This window comes from Larus michahellis, chromosome 3 (assembly GCF_964199755.1).
Source record: "Larus michahellis chromosome 3, bLarMic1.1, whole genome shotgun sequence".
Classification (NCBI taxonomy): domain Eukaryota; kingdom Metazoa; phylum Chordata; class Aves; order Charadriiformes; family Laridae; genus Larus; species Larus michahellis.
The window spans coordinates 96,875,580-96,895,121 of NC_133898.1; the positions used below are offsets into that span (position 1 = coordinate 96,875,580).

Below are 19,542 nucleotides of genomic sequence, written 5' to 3' on the forward strand. Positions count from 1 at the left end.
CGGCGAAGCCACTGCGCATGCGCGCTCCCGCCGAAGGGCGCCCCCTTACTGCGCATGCGCCCTTTGACCCCGCCCCTCGGCGGCACCACCCACGTCGCAGCCCCGCGCATGCGCACTCCGGCCCCACCCGCCGGGGGCGCCCCCGCACCTGCGCACGCGCAGCTCCGTGCCGCCCCGTTCTCTCGCCGCCGGGGACAGGCGCGGGGCGTGGCCGGGGGGGGGCGGTGCGGCGTCATCAGGCACGCGCCCGCCTCCGGTCACGTGCTGGGGGGTATCGGTGAGGCGGGGTTGGGGGTGTCGCCGGCGGTGCCGGTGTCAGCGCGGGGTGCTATCATGGCGGTGAACTACAGCGCGAAGGAGGAGGCGGATGGGCACCCGTCGGGCGGCGTCGGGGTCCCGGGCGGCGGCGGCGGTGGTGGGGCGGTGGGCGGCGGCGGCGGCGGGGGTGCGGTGAAGACCCGCAAGCCCGATAACACGGCGTTCAAGCAGCAGCGGCTGCCGGCCTGGCAGCCCATCCTGACGGCGGGCACGGTGCTGCCGGCCTTCTTCATCATCGGCCTCATCTTCATCCCCATCGGCATCGGCATCTTCGTTACCTCCAACAACATCCGGGAGTACGAGGTACGGGGGGGGGACGGGGACACGGGCCCGGGTTCGGAAGCCCCCGGAGGCCGCTCGGGGGGCGCCGGGCCGGGCCAGGCCGGGCCAGGTGAGCGGCGTTCGGGATGGCCTGCCCCCGCAGGCCCCCGCGCCTCCTTGCGACATCGGGCGGCGTCTGTCGGTGCCGATACCCGGCGAGACGTCGAGGTGGCGAACGCGGTTTCCGTGAAGAACGGACCCCTCGCCCTGGCGGCTTCGGATCGGTTTAACGTTTGTGCTCTTTGACAAACCATCCATTAATGGCCCTGAGGACGCTGAGCTTGCAGAGTATCCTCCGCCTGGGCCGCAGGCCTCCTGTCAGCCTTGCAAGTGCTCCCCGGTGATCTTCAGGGAAGTTAATGGCGGTAGTTAATCAACACAGCCCGATGCAGGTCCTGTTCTCGGTGGTACAGAAAGTACGTGTGTCGTCCTTGGGACAGGTGTCCCTGCCCGTGGCAGGGGGTTGGGACTAGATGATCTTTAAGGTCCCTTCTGACCTAAACCATTCTGTGATAGCTTGTGGCAATGAGATGTATACCTTTAAATGTCCCAAAGTAATTACAGTTTCAAGACAGAACTCTGCGGTGAATGCATTGCTGTTCTTACGCGCCCAAATGATCTAACGTTTTAGATGCTCTATGGGAGACCGGGGTGTCCGGAGTAAACTTAGAAACAAAGATGGATGAGTGTGGCTTTTTCTAATTATACTTACAAAACCTGAGTCACTTACATCAGATAATTAACCACATCGCTGCTGTGAAAAGTTGCTGAGCATTAACCAAAAACTGAACCATGTGTCACAGTTACGTCCATTTGGTAGCAGGATCACTTTATGTTGTAAGGAAACAACCCAAAGGGCTTAGGGACAACCTTGAAAAGTAGCCTGATAGCTATGATTAGTTTCAGTGGGCTAATGTGACAAAGACTCATTTTAGCAAAATAAAAAAAAAAACAAACAAAAAAACAAGCAAAACGAAAACAAAAAAGTGGAGTTGTTTGTTGGATTACTGTGTTTGAGAATATGAATTTTTGTGGATTGAATCATTCTATTTATCAGAGTAAGCTGTCACTTTCAAATGAGCAGTGTTCAAGGCAGTGGCTTGGCTAGTGGTAGCAACGTGGCAGTGAAGCCCAATTAACTAAAGAAATCCTGAGGCAGACAATGAATGGTATTATATTTTCATATTTCTGTTAAAATGTAAACAATGTTAAAATAAAACCAATTTAGGGTTCACTTTCCTTTTATGTTAAGAGCTAAAATTCTGGTCAAGGAGAAAAGCAGAAGTGAAAAAAGAACAAAGCTGAGGTGTATTTTACAGTGTCCGAATGTTGTATGTAAGCATATTTTTAAGAAGCAGTTTTGTCTTGTGTCAACGTTTGAGGGTATGCAGAACATGTGAAAATTGACACGTGCAGAACACTGCCAAGTTGTCTTGGGCATGTAGACATTTAAATTGTTGTGTTATAGTCATATTTAAGGTAGATAAAATCACATGTTTTCAATAGGACACTCAATAGAAATAAAAATCAGTTAGCAAAGATAATTTTTTTGACAATTGCATTTAAAATAGCCATTTTGATAGTAAAGCAATACAAAGTTTAACATCATAATGATTGTAAGGTAAATATAATTGCATAAATAGATCTTTTTTTTTTTCATTATGACTGGATCTGCATTGATCTATAGGGACAGGAAATGCATTGGAGTTTCATGAGTCCAAAAATGTAAGCAACTCCTTGTGCATATATCGCTACTGTATGCATATATGGAATTTTTATATACTAGTGTTGCTTAGCAGCTCAGTCACGTACTCCTGGTAAGTTCCAGCAGGAGGCAAAACCTAGATGTTCCCACCTAATGTGCAGTACGAAAATCCGTAGGTGAGCTGGGAGCATGACTGATGCTCCCCTACGCAATCAGATTGCATATATAAAGCAGTAGTAGCCATTTGTATTTGGAAACCAGTTGGCCTGTGCTGGCCTTCCACCCATTGTAATTTCAAGATCTTCAAGATTAGAAAGAGTTTTGTTTTTTCGTTTTGCTGTGTGGGTTCAGACTGGTAGTATCCACCTCACATGAAGCTCTCCCAAGTCAGATCATTAGGCTTCTGTGAGGACAGGAGCGACAGAGTTCCTGACTGCTGAAAGTATGAACAGACAGTCGGGGTATACAAGTGAGAATGGGGAAACTTGGGTCCTGTTCTCTGATCCTCATGTTTGTTTTATCAAGCATATCAATGCAGAAATTCTGTGAATGAGATTATAATTCTAAAGGCAGCTGAATTTTGTGGAGGGAAAAAAAAAAGTTTAAATCAAAAAAGGCTTTACAGTTGCAAGAACAAAACATAGATGAAGCATTTTACAGACCAGCGTTTGGGCTCTGAACGCCAGTGAGGGATGCAGATTAAGACACTGCTGTGACCCCTGTGCTTAGCTGAGATACGTCCCTGCTTGGTGTGCTGTCTTCTGTTAGTAACTTCCGAGTGTTACTCACAAATAGCTGTAAATTTAGCTCTGGGAGACAAGACATCTAGAAGCTAGGTGCAGTGACTAAGCTCTTTTAAGAACGCAATTGGAAGAGGAAGCAGAGGTAGTTGTTTACACCCACCTCCTAGGCAATAGCATACTTGTTAAGTGTGTATGCATATATATATATATATATATATCTGCCTGTAAACTTAGTGTATTGGAATTGAATAGGATGTATAATTTATGCCCCTGAAATACACGTTTACGTACAGTTCAAATCACCCTTCCCTGGAACTAGATATTGCAGCCATTAGTATCCCTGTGCGCTGTGCTGTTTTCATACAGGTGCAGGGACTGAGCAGCAAAATGTAGCTTTTCCATTGATTTCCTTTATAAGCTCTTTTGAATTCAATTGTGGAAGATTTCCAACAGCTTAAGTGTACTAGAATTATAGGGTTTTTTTGAGTTGGTGTTCTCTAGCATTTTCTTACTGTTTTAAAGGGTATAAACAGCCATTCGTCTTGGGTCTATCGTGAAAATAGTTCATTTGGGTGGAAAATGAGAATCAGCTGTGTGAGTGTATATTTTTGCCCTGTTATTAAAAGGTGAAAAAGTTATTTTTCCTGAATTACTTTTTTTTTTTCTTTAGAGTGGATGCAAAGCATTGGCAGAGCATATTAAAATGTGATAAAAACTGAGAAGTATCCAAAACATTAATTGTGTAGGAAGGAGATCTTTGTGCTGTGACTGCTGCTATGAAATGCATAATAGTAGTTAAAAAGCCAGATAGACTTTAAGGCATGACTAGGAATGAAGAACTGGAAGAAAGTAGATTACTGTTGCATGTGTCTTCAGTGTTGTGTGCAGTTCCAGTAGCCCCATCTCAAAAACGATACAAAGCTTAACAAAATCTACAGAGAGGGATAGCAAAGAGTTATGGGATGCCTTTTATACAAGAAGGGGCTGAGCAGAGTAGGATAAATACGTGACAGCGCATGAAGTCTACAAAGTCGTAAATGGTTTGGAGAATACGTACGTGCAATAGTTATGTTATTTCTATACTTCAAAAACGTAAATCGAAAGAGGAGGACATCAACAGCCTGAAAAGCCATTGGTGCCTGATAGCTTGGATGCACGCAGTGTCCTTGGATCAGGGGTTGTTGGGAAGGGCTTGCTCTGTGTGGGTTTGTCATATGAACGCTGGGTCCGGCAGGTTCCTGCCACAGACCCCAAAGTCAGTCCTTCAGTTCTCAAAGTCCTGGTTTTGTCATTTTGTCAAGAGGTGAAGACAGATACCTCTGTCCCTTTAGTTAAACTCTCTGTTGAATGTAACCTGTAAACGTGGATGCAGAAAAAAACACTTGTGTTAGCAGTTATTGTCCAGGAAAGCTCTTGCATAGCATTGAGTCTGATAGCAGTGATTAAAAGCATGCTTCTGTTTCAGTATACACCAATTTCATGCTTCGCAGAATTTATTCAATTATATTTTTAAAAGTGAAGTCTTTAGATCTTTCACAACCTTGGAGTATTTGAATTTTGTTCTTGATCTTAAACAACTTCTTAAACTTTTTTGTTGGGCAACAAAGATGGTTGAGGGACTGGAGCATCTCCCTTATGAGGAAAGGCTGAGAGAGCTGGGACTCTTCAGCCTGGAGAAGAGAAGGTTGAGGGGGGACCTGATTAATGTTTACAAGTATCTAAAGGGTGGGTTTAAGGAGGATGGAGCCAGGCTCTTTTAAGTGCCAGTCCCCCTTTTAAGTTCCAGTAACAGGACGAGGGGTAATGGGCACAAGCTGGAACATAGGAAGTTCCGATCAAATACGAGAAAAAACTTATTTACGGTGAGGGTGACAGAGCACTGGAACAGGCTGCCCAGGGAGGTTGTGGAGTCCCCTTCTCTGGAGACTTTCAAGACCTGCCTGGGTGCAGTCCTGAGTAATGTGCTCTAGGCAATCCCGCTTTAGCAGGGGAGTTGGACTAGATGATCTCTAGAGGTCCCTTCCAACTCTGAGAATTCCATGATTCTCCACACGCTGAAGAACTAGCTCAGGATATGGAGGTTTAAGTTCTTTCTAAAGGAAATGCTCGTTTAAGATTATTTTAGCAGGAAAAAAAAAACAAACAAAAAACCAAAAACCAAACAAACCACCAGGTTAGCCTTGAACAAATGAGATGAGTTGTCTGTTGAGAGCTGTGGTGGTTTGTCTGTCTGCTGTAGCTAAACAGAGCTCTTCAGGACCACTGCAGCAGTGCTATTTCTAGATCAGCGTAAACTCAATATCTTGTTCAACAAAGGAAGCAAAGATTATGTGATCCTCTCTCACTCTCTGCCAGATAATGGCTTCTGAAGCTGACTCGTTTCAGCTAGGCTCATTAGGGTGTAGGTCTCATCTGCCAGAAACCTGGCAAAAGAGCAGATACTAATAAAAAAACTGAAGGAAGGGCTGGAGCGTAATAGATATCAAATAAATCACAGGAAGAGAGACCTTGAAGAAGATCCAGAGGAAAACAGGCTTCAGTTGTTTCCTGAACCTTGAAACTGCGTGTTTGTTTTAGCTAACCTTAATACAGGTATTAAGACAGATGATAAGTCACTCTAATTCTTGATAATGCGTTCCACTACAAGCATGTATCAGGGCAAACAGTTTGCAGCAGCCTTTCATAAAACTATAGAGGTGTTGTAGTTTAAATGTTAAACAGTTTGTTGCCGTTAACTTGGTACATGTTTCAGCAATCTCAGTCTAAATTCTAAATAGAAAGTTCATAGTAAACGTAGAAATACATAGGTTATAGGCAGATGGAAGCTTTCTGCGGCTGCACTTGTAGCTAGCCTGCTGAGTCCGCGTTAATTATTTTCTGCCATCCACATGCTGGAGCTATAGATAAGGGAGAGCTAATGCGGTCCAGTGACTTCAGTTGGCTGGAGCCATAGGGTGATCTCGTGGCTGCTCAGGATATGTTGTGTGTACTGTCCAGGTAGCCTGTATGTACAGACTACATCCTCCCTATTTTAGGAGAGTTTTTGGGCATTAAGTGATTCTTTTTTTTTGTTTGTTTTTTTAATGTTCTGACTAATTAGATGGCTAAAAATGGTCAGCAAAACAAGTTTTCTAATGCAAACCTTCTTTATCAATTACTAGATTTTTAAAAATTTAAGCTCTCTGGAAGGCATGTAAAAGCTCAGATCTGCTTGTTATGTAGTGTGCGTGTGTTTGGAAACATCCTGTTGTCAGGAGTGTCTGCTGTTGGTGTTTTGGTGTGTGTTTTTTGTTTTGTTTGTTTTGGGGTTTGGTTTTGTTTTGTTTTTCTCCAGCCCTAATGGCCTGCCTCAGTGTTAAATTTGTTTGGGGCTGAAATTGAGCATATAGACAGAATCATAAAATCTTTAGAAGACCCTCTTCGGATCATCCAATAGGCCTGAATGGGCTTTTGGAGTTGAGGTGTAATAAGGCTACAGAATGAATGCCATGTTAACTCTCTGGCTTATTAATCAATTTTTTTCCTAACTCTCCCATTGTAAACTAATGACTTTTTTTTTTTTTTCCCCCCCCCGTTACAGATTGACTATACAGGAACAGAGCCTTCTAGTCCCTGCAACAAATGTTTAAATGTGTCCTGGGACAGCACACCACCTTGTACTTGCACCATCAATTTCACACTGGAACATTCATTTGAGGTATGCCACCCTGTATGCAAAGTGAAATTAGAACAGTTTGTATGGTTTATTTCATAATTGATAGGAAAGCTGTATCATTTAAGTCCTAATTTTTTTCCTATTTTAAAGGATTATTCCTAGTTTCCCTATGAACTTGGATCTGATTTTTTTTGTGCAGGGATGAGATGTTTTTTTATGCTTCTGTTTTTCTGGAAATGTACAACATTAAATGGAATGCTTGTGCTTTACGCATTTCGATTTAGCGTCTAGTGAGTAGATGGGCTATTCCTGCACGATTTACAAAAACTCAGTTCAACAAGAATTGGAAATACCAGATAAGTGCTTTCTGACAAACTGGAGGCAAATAATAAGGCTTATGTGGTTAACATCAGACACATTAGGTGTTGGGATTAGTGCTGGTGATAATCATTCTGATAGTTTATGAGATGTTGATAGTGTTTGACTTCAGGGTGCCAGTTTATGTTAGGATAGTACTCTTATGGATGCAGGCTTGAGGCTTTATGAATGTTGCTGTAAGGTAAACACAGTTTAAGAGGTTAAAATTTTAACATTATGATAATTAGCATGTTCATATGTTCTATTGATCTGTTCTTTGTGTGCATGTAAAACCCTCTTGCCCCAACTTGCTTCTTGTAGAGCAATGTATTCATGTATTATGGACTTTCCAACTTCTATCAAAACCATCGTCGTTATGTGAAATCTCGAGATGACAGCCAGCTAAATGGAGATAACAGTTCCCTACTTGTAGGTATTTATGCTTGCATAATAATAGCAACCAACTTCTGAGTAGTGCATAAATCACCATGTAGCAGAGTATATAGTTTAATAATAATAATGAGGTACTAGATTTTTTTTTGCATAACAGAAGACAACCATAAGAAATTCATAATTTGTTTACAAAAAATAACTGTGAAATACTGTAAAATGTCGTGTCAGACTTTTCATTAAGTGGACAGCAATGCAGTACTTTGATTGCTTCTCAAATTTGAATAGTTTTAAACTGTCTTTTTATCTTCAGTCAGTAGCATCTATCTGTATCCGTTCTGTCTGAAGTTTTCATTTTCAGTCTAAAATAATATTTGGTTTCCTAGCACTTGGTTTGGATATTGTAGCGAAATGCATCTGGCTTTGTAGACTCTGGTTCAATATTGAACATCAGTGATATTGGAAAATACCAGTATTGTTTATTCTGTTCAAGCTACTGTGTAATGTTCAGGGACAGATTTCTCCTCCTCTTAATTTTTATAAGGAGTGGAAATGCAGTTGCGTTCTTTCTCCAACAAGAATGATTCTCTCTTTTCACCTGTAAACTTTAAAAAGCTTAAAAAACTTTAAAAAAGGGGAGAGTTTCAGGATGCTACATCTGATGACTGACACAGGGTTTGTGGGGACTTTTGCTTTGATTTTTGTCATGCTGTTGGAGTCCTGACAACCTTTTGTATTTTATGTTACGCTTGGTTTCTTATCATAGTCTATTTTCTATAATGTTGATGCATACTTAAAAAAAAAAACAACTTTAAAGAAAGAATAATTGAGTACTTCATGTTGAAAGACTGTTTCTATTAAAAGACAAAAGGAAAAAAGTTCTAATAGCTTCCAAGAAAAGCCTTGTTTTTAGTATGACCATGATGGGATTCTGAGTTTATTTGTGTTTTATTTATATTTTATTCCTGCTTGTAAAAGAAAAATGAATTATGCTAACTGGTATTGAATGCTGAAGTATTTGTACATGTCCTGACTTGTGAGAAGATTATTTTGTGGTACATTGGTACATTTAAGATGTGCACATTATTGAGGCACTGTAGTAAAAACCAGGTTAGTTGGATAAACTAGCACAGATTAATCTGCTTTTTTTCTTTCTAACTATCAGAATCCAAGTAAGGAATGTGAGCCTTACCGCACGAATGAGGACAAACCCATTGCTCCTTGTGGAGCTATTGCCAACAGTATGTTTAATGGTATGGTAACACTTTTAAGTTATTACTTGGATGTTTTTGTGATCTAGTGTATGTTTTGTGTTTTGTTGCAAAATATTCTGAGTGAAGACATCATAGGCTTTTTTGGTTTGAATTAACACGTTTTTGTTGTTCAGAGTAAAGTAAATATCTTCTGTTGTGCTGCTGTTGCTTTTTTCAAAATTGCTATCAGAATTAATTTAATCTGATAGTGTACAAAGCATGGAAATACCTGTTGAGAGAAGCTGTTAGTGCTGTGGAGTACACATATAGATACCATATATGGATAACATGCTGCTATCTAATGTACATTGATTCTTACAGAACAGCTTGTGATTGTGTCAGGCAGGTAATAAATGCCTTGTCCAGTTTTTTTTTGTTTTGTTTCTCCTGGAGGCAATTGTTTCACTGCCTATCAGGATTATCGGTCTAATGAAAGCTTCTTCAGCTGGTGTTCTAATTTGATTTTCTTCTTAGATACATTGGAATTATACCGCATTGATAATGACACAAGGACTCCTATTACTTTGATTAAAAAAGGCATTGCGTGGTGGACAGATAAAAATGTAAAGTTCAGGAATCCCACAGGAGATGGAAACAACTTAACTGCACTTTTCCAAGGTAAAATAAAAGATATGAAATCTTAAGAATAACAAAACACTTCAAACACACTTTGATTCCAATGAGTTTTATCTCATTGACAAGATTTTACTGAATGTGCTAATTAAAAATATTGTGCTAATTAAAAAATTTTAAGAAGAGATCCAAGCTAAGGACTACTCTGCTATCTAGAAAGATTGTCTTTAAATAATGAAAGCTTCACATTTCACGTGAAGTGTTTGGTTTTTACTTTTACTGTAATCAGTAACTTGTTTTTGCTTTAAAATTTCTGCGTTTTTTTCACTTTGGATACTGAGAAGAGCCTAATGTGTGCATTGCTGTTGTGGTTTAACACCAGCTGGCAACTAAGCACTACAGAGCTGCTCACTAACTGTGCCTTCTCCCAGTGGGACGGTGGGGAGAATTGTAAGGGTAACAGTGAGAAAACTCGTGGGTTGAGGTACAGACAGTTTAATAATAAAAAAAAAATAAAATTGTAAGGGGGGGGGAACCCAACCAAACAACAATGGAGGAAAATGAAACCCAAGAAAAACAAGTGATGCAAAAGAAAACAATTGCTTATCACCAACCGAGTCCCTGAGCGATGGCAGTCCCTGCCTACCTCTACCCACCCAGTTTTATTGCTGAGCGTGATGTCACATGGTATGGAATATCCCTGTGGCCAGTTGGGGTCAGCTGTCCTGGCTGTGTCCCCTCCCAGCCTCTTGTGCACCCCCAGCCTGCTCGCTGGCAGGGCAGTCTGAGGAGCGGAAAAGGCCTTGAGGCTGTGTAAGCACTGTTCAGCATAAATAAAACATCAGTGTGTAATCAGTGCTGTTTTCATCACAAATCCAAAACATAGCAGGATACAAGCTACTATGAAGAATTTAACTCAATCCCAGCCAAAACCAGTATAACTGTTATGATGCTTGGATTTAACTTGAAAAGAAATCCTGCAGTTGTTTAATCAAACTCTTCATACGGAGTTTTCATTTAAATGTTTCTACTGCTAGATTGTGTGCAAGTTTTCTAAAAACCTGATTCTTTTTTGTGATTAGAAGTGACTGATGTCTCTCATTTGTTAGGTTAAATACAGTTTGGTAAATCAAAGTTTTCTTTGGCTACCAGCGTCTGAAAATAATCTTCCTCAGGGCTCTGAGGTGTGTGTGTATGTGTTTATGCAAAGCATATAATAATTTCAGGTTTAACCTGATGTGGGTTTCTTGCTTAGTCACAGCCAAATTGCATGTTACCAGTGTGATGCTAAACCTTGGAAAAGCAGATACCTTAACACAGTGTAGAATTGTATTTCCAATAAAATTAGGAGAGTCATTAGTATGGCATCATCTAAAATACTGTACATAATTTTATTTGCTCATGGTCCAGGAAGTAGTAGTCGAACTCGAACAAGTGAGTGGAGGAGCTGTCATCATGGAGAACTATCTCACTAAGGTTGAGTAATGTTTTGAGACAAGACTTCCTAGCTATATAAACATGTAGGGAAGGCAGATTTGTTTAAACAAATGGACAGTGCTGTCATGAGAATAAATGGATATGCACTACTATTTCTGCTGCAAAATAAAAAGTTTTTAAACAGACCCCAGCATCTTGCAATAATAGTGAGCCAACCTGTCTGTACTGTTTGGAAGTTAATGTTTTTTTTGTAATAGAATGAATTTGATGAGCTGGTGTGTTACTTAGTCCTGTATTTGAAATACCTTATTGTTACTATTTTTGTTTAATCCTAGGCACAACAAAGCCTGTGAACTGGCCCAAGCCAGTGTATATGCTGGACTCGGAGCCTGACAACAATGGCTTTATCAATGAAGATTTCATTGTGTGGATGCGTACTGCTGCTCTGCCAACATTCCGCAAGCTGTATCGTCTCATTGAAAGGAAGAATAACTTACAGCCTACCTTACAGGCTGGAAGATATTCTTTGGATATTGCATACAGTATCCTTTGAAAAACCTTTGAAAGTGGCTAAAGGCCTTAGGTGGATTACATAGGCATATATTTGTCCAAGTTCAAATTGAACTAAGCTTTTTTTTTTTTTCATCTCTTAAAAAGAAAAAGATGATACGGAGCTGTGGTTGAAAACTGGTAGTCAGAATAGGGTAGAATATTGCCATCTTTTAATTCTGTGTAAGTTTTTATAGAACTAGTAGCTTCATAGCTAGAGGGAAATCGGATTGCTTGGGAGCTGTAAAGGAACTGAGAGATGCACAGGAGAAAGGAAAGAGGTAGTTGGTAGCCTAGAAATTTGAGAACTTTAACTTCAAGGTGTAATGGCAATATGTAATCAAGGGCAGACTGACTTTGGAGGTCAGAAAAATGCCAGAGCTGTGGCTCAGATGGAGATATGTCATTCTACTGTGGACAAACTATAGACTAGGTAGAAGTGCAGGAGACTAGAGGAGGAGGGTTGTCATAGTTACCAAATTCTTAAAATTCAAAAGCACTTAATGATAATTTTAAAATAGCTACTGCGGTATTTTACTGTGCTGCAAAACTGTGGGGAGTGCATATAAAACTGAATTAACATGAAGACAAATTTTGTACTAAAACATATTCAAAAATTAAAATTTAGCTTTCCCTCACTTTATTGAAGCTGCTTTCAAAAACTCAAAATCATGCATTTACTCCTCTCTTACAAGGGAGTTAACATCTAACATGGCATTTTTCTTGGAGTAGCTGACAGTGCCCAGATTAGTCCTAGCCTAAAAGAACAGCTAAATGTTTCATATTTACATTTCCAGTACTCAAAGGCAGCAGTTTGTATTTGGAACCTCAGTAAAATGACCCAAAACTTTAAGGTGTCTGACACACAAAGCTAAACTTGGAAATGTGCTTCTTGTTTTCCTAAATGTCTTTCAGATTACCCTGTACACAGTTTTGATGGACGAAAAAGAATGATCCTGAGCACCATCTCGTGGATGGGAGGCAAAAATCCTTTTCTGGGAATTGCTTACATCACTGTTGGGTCCATATGCTTCTTCCTAGGAGTTGTATTGCTGATCATCCATCACAAATATGGAAATCGAAACACTAGTGCAGACATTCCCAATTAATCTCGCATTCTGAAAACAAATGTACTGCATGTGCATCAAGGCCAGTCCAGAATGGACCCAGTTTTTGAAAGATAAATCTCTGCTTCTGTCACTTCTGAGACTGGGTACATAGTTTTGATCTAAAGCTCCCCTTTCCCATACCGTGGATTAACTCTTGAAAATGACGGGTATACAATTAGCTGTATTGATTGTATCTCTGCCTATGTCAGAAATAATTTTTTTTTTCTGATATTTGCCTCTAACTAGGCAGGCCACACGATGCATATAGCTCCTGTTCCCTTGATGCATCTGCTGCTTGTTCATGTGCTGTGTGATGTCGGTATGATTCAGTACCTATAGATTGTGTGGAGAAAGACTGTTATAAGATACTGTAAACTTTCCGGAATTCAGATGTCAGCGCTGTTGAAAGGAAAAGTCAAGTCTTAAATGTTTCTTCAATTTACTGTCTTGTGTGCATGGGCTCCTACATTTCTTGCTGAGATTTTAATATATTTATATAAGTTGTTAAATATTTTTCCTGTGTCCTGCCCACTTCTGTTGTGTTAAAGGATTTAAGTGCTGTGTAAATTTCAGCGCTCTGGATTCTTTGTATATTTACAATATATGTGCCTGGCCAGTAAACTAGCATCCTATGAAGATATCAGAGAACCTACTTGTTAATTATCTGCGTGAGTCCCTTTTAAAGTTTGTTCTAAATTGGGAAATGTTTCTTGCAGGTAGAATCTACTTTTTTTCTAATTTTCTTTGCTTTAAGTCATATCCAATACTAGTTTACTTCTTGTGCTTGCTGGTTTTGCTTTTCATGAGCAGCTCCAAGCGTTAATTAAAAAGAACCTAAAATGTTTTTTCTGTTCACAAATTTGGGTGAATTCCTTTTATTGGAGAAGTTTCTTAAATTTCTTGAGGCATACGTATTCGGAGCAGGCTTTGTTGTAAAGGAATTATCATACACTTTTTCCTTATTTGGAGTGAACACCACATTAATTTTTTGCGGTGTTAGGATAGTAAACTATAGAAATTCAAAAGTTGAGATGGAAGTAACCTTTTTTCACTGAAATGCAGGTTGAGCTTGCTGTGAAACCTAATTTAAATCCTGCAGTTATTTAAATTAAAATTTAAATCCTGCAGTTAGAAGCATGGGTGGGTTAGTGTCTTAAATCAAATTACAGAAGGGTTCACTTTTAGGTTAATTAAAAGTTAAGTGCAACCTGTAAAATATTACTTTTTGGTGACTTTTTTTAGATGATGCACAGAAATTGTAATGTATATAGTGGAGATCACTTTATATGCAACTAGCTTGATAAAGTATTGAGTATATTAAAAAAGACCTAATACATTCTGCAAACCATTTAAAAGAGATTTTATTGTGTTGTTGAACATGCATTTTTTTTCATTGATTTTCAGTAAGTGTGAATGCAGTTTTAGTTCTATTTCTGGGATTGCATATTTGTTACAAAAAGTTGTTTATTCATGGTCCAATAGCTTAATCTAGAGCCAGCTTTAAACACCACTATTAATTTATCACATAAACATATGAATGTTTTTACTGAATTACCCGTGTCATCTTTTTAAGCTGGCAGTTTAAGTGTGTAAGTCTGTATAAACTATGGAATGAAGCAACGCTTCCAGTGTGCTAGCTTTCTGTAACTCCATATAATAATTTCTTTGCATAGTACAGCGTGGCAGCACAGAACTTCAAATAGCCAAAACGCTTTAAGATTTTATTTAAAGTGTTGCATCTCTGTTGCTGGAATTATAGAATAAGGGTATGTACCTCTGTATATTGCAAGGCAAAAAGCTCGCACAAAATGTTAAACTGGCTTTCATCTATAGAGTAGCTGCTAAAATATAGTAAGCAAGTAAAGGGGGTGTCTCCCAATTACTGGTTATTAAAATATTTTGATTTTTAAACTTTGTGTTTGTCACTTGAAATGCAAATATGTTCTGCTTCATTCATAATCCCTGTCTTTTCCCAAGTAGGAAATGCTGCCTTTTGGGCTGTGTTCAAAATTAAAAGCAAAGTATTTTTCTATCTTTACCTTAAAATATTTTTCAATGCCTTACCTTTTTTTTCTACTGACTACAGCTGTCAGTGCTGCTTAATGAGGTGCACGAGGATGAGAATTGCTGTCTGGTTTCTGTTACAATTAAGCTTTTTCTCTGAGAGCCTGTAGCTGTAAATACTTGTCAGGCAGTATGCCTGACAGACAGCGTGCCTGCGGAGCTTAAACGGCTTATAAGATCTTAAAATATTAGGTCAAATTTGTAAACTCTTCCTTCACTCATGCTCGTTTGCCTTGATGTCATGTTGGTAACTATGGAGATCTTTGGATGTTACATTACTCACAAGTTAGGTGTCACGGGTTATATTTGGGTTTGATTGCTTGTGACCCAGTTCTCCAGTGGCATCCTTCAGAGGTGTTCGTTGCCAGGGTTCAGGAATACCAAGAGTGAAGCCTCTGCTTTCCGAGTGCCCATCAGGCCCTTCCCAGGTCTTACCCAACTGAGGCAGGGCCCAAAGTGTGAGAGGTTATGAGCTTTCTGGAGGCTGCCGCTGTGATGAGGGTCTGCTTATGAATGAGTCTTTCCTGGAGAGAGTTAATTTGGGAAACTAGGATATGTCCCTGTCTTCTGCAAGAGCTCTCCAAATTCACTAGTGTGAGACCAACTTCCTTCTGGTTTCTTGTAACAGAAAGAACTAGTTTCCTAACTTGTTTCTTCTACACTGTAACAAAGCAGATTGTCACCTCAGGTGGTTTTTTAACTGCGTCGGGCTGTTTGGGGAGCTGTCAGTTGTGTTTTGCAGAATCACAGGGAAGAGTTACCAGCTTATAACTGGAATGTGAAGGATCCTTCACAGCCTTTGCCTGCCAAGGTCACACTGGTACTGAAACTAGGTTCTCAGCAGCATGGTTTTGCTTTAATTATGAATGTTAAACTTTGAAGAATGTGAGACTCGTCTTTATTTATAGAAAGGGAGGAAAGGCCATGACTGTCTAGAGTCAAATAACATCTGCAAGGACGTGTATCTACTAGAATACATCAAATAGAGCAGTGACGGTGGCTGGTGTTTGGATTGGATTCATGGAGGCGTTATTGACTGCACCTTTCTCTCAGATGCCCTGGCTTGCAGTGGGAAAACAAGGGTTTACAATGTCTGTAGACAGACAGATGTCCAAGACTGAGCTGAAGTGAGTGTCTGGTGGAAAAATGTGATTAAGTCTAAAGCAGAATGTACCTACAGTTACTTAAAAAAAAAATAAATTGTTACTGGTAAGAATGCAACTGTGGAAAACAATAAGGCATTAACCATCGAGTAATCTGGAAACACTGCAAATTATTCTGATCTTCCAAGTTGACAAAACATGAATATGGTTTCTGATTTTGACTGAAAATTTGTGATCTACTCTTGGTACTACGTAAGTAGTCTTTGTTTTTATAGAAGTTTGATATTTGTGTTACCTGGGGCTGTTCCCTGTAACTGAACTAACTAGCTATGGTGAGTTAGGAATGAAGAGGGCAACAATGCAAAGGCCTTCAGGAAGGTTTGCAATATCAATCTTAAAATCAAGCCAGTCCCATCAGGGTTTTTTTTTTGTATTGACCTAGTCAGTGAGTTTAAAAAACAGCAACAAAAAAACTCCACAAAACCAAACACAAAAAAATCCCAACACCCCAAAATGTCCCACATATCAAATACTTGTCTGTATTGAACAGCCTGCCAGAAATTCTCACTTTCAAAGTAGGAGAAAAAGTGTGAAAATCTAAGCAAATTTCATTTCTGCTCTCTTCTTAGCAACATGATTGTTTTATGGAAGAGGCTGCTTCTAGCAGTGTGAAAATGCACTCTGAGGTAGAAAGCACAGTTGCAAAAGGTTCTTTTTTTTGTTTTGTTTTGTTTTGTTTTGTAGTAGTCGCATTGAATTTTCCTCAGCAGTATTTTCATATAAAAATACCCTACGTTCTAGCTCACGGAATCTGTTCTGATCGCTGTGTTGCCTTCTATGCTCAAATGTGAAGTCTAATCTTACTTGACAGTTTCAATTAAGACCAAAGTCCATTATGAAATGGCCTGATAAGAATTAACAGGTCCTTAGATGACCTGAGTCTCAAATAAGCAACTACCTTCCTGTAAGCCTCCCATTACAAACGTGCTCAGCCTGGGTTTGAAAATAAAGTAATACTGTCCGGGGGTGAGTTATACCAACTGCTGCTAGAAAGTCTGAAGTTGGAAAATTATCTTTCTCATTTCCTGTTGGGAATGAGATAGAGGAGTAAAAGCTTAAGTCAATAATTCATGAAGCTCAATAAGTTTAAAAAATATTGAAAGAAAGTAGGTGGAGTTCTCTCTCTGATTTCAGATGAAGATGACATGAACAATTCAAGCAAGCTGAATACCAGAGTTATGTCCAAGTTTAATTGAATTTGCACCTGAGCAAGTGGATTGTGCTCAAATTTTGCAAAATAAAATGGTGAGATGCTTTAAGTAGTGTTAGACAGCCAGGAGGGTAATTAATGACCTCATTAATTCTGTAATGGAAATGGGAAAGTTTGGACTGGGATGTTTTTAGAGGAAACGAAAATACAGTTGTCTCCAGGCTTGCCTACTGACGCCTGGCATTACGGGGCTGAAGTTGGTGTGTGCTTCACAACAGATGCTTGTGAACTTCGGAACAAATCGTTGTTATGTCAGCAAGTTCTAACACAATTTTAGTGTATTATACAGCTCAAAGTAGCTTGGAAAATGGTTATACTAAGACAGAATACAGTTTGTTTTCTGCATATACAACGTAGCTTTTAACTGAGTTAGTCAATTATTTTGTTTGCAAGAAAAAAAATTAAACTGGTGGGCAGGCAAGAGTCTGAAGCAGGTTTAAAAACAAATTGTAACTTTCAGCTGTCCTGCTGCACCAGGGGTGTCCACTTCCACAGTTGGGTAGAATGTGAACTCAGTTGTTTGTGCGATCTCTCCAGTAGGGTTTATGTACCCTTCTGTTACTGGTTTAAGAGGTAAAACATTTTTTGTGATGAGTGCTTATTAACATACAGATTAACAGCCCTGTCTGCATTCTGGTTTAAACAAAACTGTTTAGCAAAGCATTTTGAATGCAATACATGCAAAAGTTACTCTGTCCTGTTAGGAAAAAGCGGTCTGTGTTTTTGCTTTAGTGAAATACCCTCACCCTGAGGCAGGAAGTTGCCCTTTCTCTTTCCCTCAAGTTTTCATTTCTTCATGGATTAGTCAACACTGAAGACAGCAGCTCTGCTTGCTCTGAGCAGTCATCTTGTAGCTTGGATTGGTACGTAACCCACATGCCAAGCTTTAAGTATGGCCTCTCTGTTGTAAAGAGTATTTTGACAGACAGTAGCACTGAAGCTCGGATTCAGATGCACCAGGAGATCACCCACAGTGCAGAAATTAAGCAATAATAGTTTCTTTGCGGATTATGATCCTTTTACCAGTATCCAAATACAACTGAGTATGTAAAAATTAGAATAAAAATATTATATGCACTCCTAAGATGAAAGATTGCAAGAGGAATGAATGGAAATCTATCTTGCAGTAGTAGTAATGTATTTTAAGTGTTATTCTATAACAGCACTGCTTGAGCATTCAAAAACTATTTGTTAAATAATGCATCCCATTTCCTCCTTTGTTACCACACATCATATTTCTCTCTGATTATGCTTTCTAAATGGTATTTTTAATATTCTACTCAGCTAAGACTATACCTATAAATACTTCATCTTTTGTGTTTTTAGTTTCTTTCTGGGGCAGCTCATCAGTCTGAGAAGTGCTGTGCTTTGAGATATGATCCTTGTTATTTCCATACTAGATTGAGCACTAATTTGCTGTGTTTGACAGACATTATTCATCACGAGGTTTGGTACCAGTGCAAAAGCAGTGTAATGCCAAAACCTGCGCGTACTGCAGCTGCAGCAAAGCCAGGAAATAGTGTTTCTGATAGCATTGTATTTCAGTGTAAGGTTGAAGCATGACAAGATGCAATTGTGGGACTAGATCTGCAATGCAGAAAAACCACTGGGTTCTCGGAGAACATCCTTGAAGGGCAAATAGATTACTTCAGAATCAAATAGGCTTGCATTTCATACAAATCTGGCATTGCTTTGCTGTCTGTAATTACCTATTGTGAAACACGAAGCTGAAGTTGGGTTTTCTTTTCTCACATGCAGATTACTCAGTATCCCTGCTACTAACGAAGTTTGAGGCAGTGGGCAGGTACATATTTTATTTTGGAGGTTTTTTGTTTGTTTGTTTTCTGTGCTTACCAAGGGATGTTGCATCTATTCAAGGGTGCGAGAGCCACCCAGCTGGGTCAGACCCGGGCTTGGCCGAGCTCCGTGTCCTGCCTCCAGCGATGGCCCAAGGGGATGTCGTGGGAGTCCCTATGAACAGAAGCAGCCCATGGTGGAACTCTCCTGGGCCTTGCTTCCAGCCTTCGCGGGTCTGAAACGTTTTAATGAAAGGTGATTTTAAAATCTGTATGTAGCAGCTCTGAAGGCTTTTCTTTCATGGATTTGCCAAAGTGTCCTCTGAAGGCTAAGAAGTGGCCGCCACCTGCAGCATCCCGTGGAAACACCTTTCCTCAGTTTATGCTGTACGAGGTGCAGAGATACCCCATGGTTTGACCCCGCGCCCAGCTGCGGCGTTTGCTGCCCTGTTCTGCTGCTTCTGGAGACGCTGCCGCTCTTGCCTCCCCTTCCCTATCCCGCCCTCGCTGTGCGGGGCTCGCCTCATGTTCCCGCGTCCTGAAATGGGACAGACGTCCCGGCCATTCCTGCCTAGACGGGGCGGGGGGTGTGGGCTCGGCCTGGGCCTTCCCCCACCTCAAGCCTCCCCTTTCTGCCCTGCGGCGCCGCCCGCCGTCGTTGTTTTACTGAGGAAAGGCTGTCGCGGGGGTGCGAGGAGGGGGGATGGCTTTTCCCAGACCAGCCTGGAAACAGCCGGGCGCGCTCACGCACCGCCGCGCTTCTCCCCAAAGCGGCTGCCGGCCCCGCCGCCGCCGCCATCTTCTCCCGCCCCCCCTGCCCCCGTCACGGGGAGGACTGACGCGGGGGGCGCTGTAGGCTCCGCGGTGGCGCTCTGGGCGCGCGGCGCGGCTGCCTCTGT

General features: G+C 40.8%; 1 protein-coding gene across 1 annotated transcript; it reads left to right on the plus strand.

Moving 5' to 3' along the window:
* Positions 1–172: 172 nt before the first annotated feature.
* Positions 173–14,321, plus strand: TMEM30A (transmembrane protein 30A). Its single transcript, XM_074581355.1, has 7 exons — positions 173–621; positions 6,668–6,784; positions 7,421–7,528; positions 8,655–8,742; positions 9,217–9,360; positions 11,088–11,294; positions 12,217–14,321. The coding sequence occupies exons 1-7, from the start codon at positions 334–336 to the stop codon at positions 12,408–12,410; spliced, it is 1,146 nt and encodes a 381-aa protein (XP_074437456.1). The 5' UTR covers positions 173–333; the 3' UTR covers positions 12,411–14,321.
* The last annotated feature ends 5,221 nt before the right edge of the window (positions 14,322–19,542 follow it).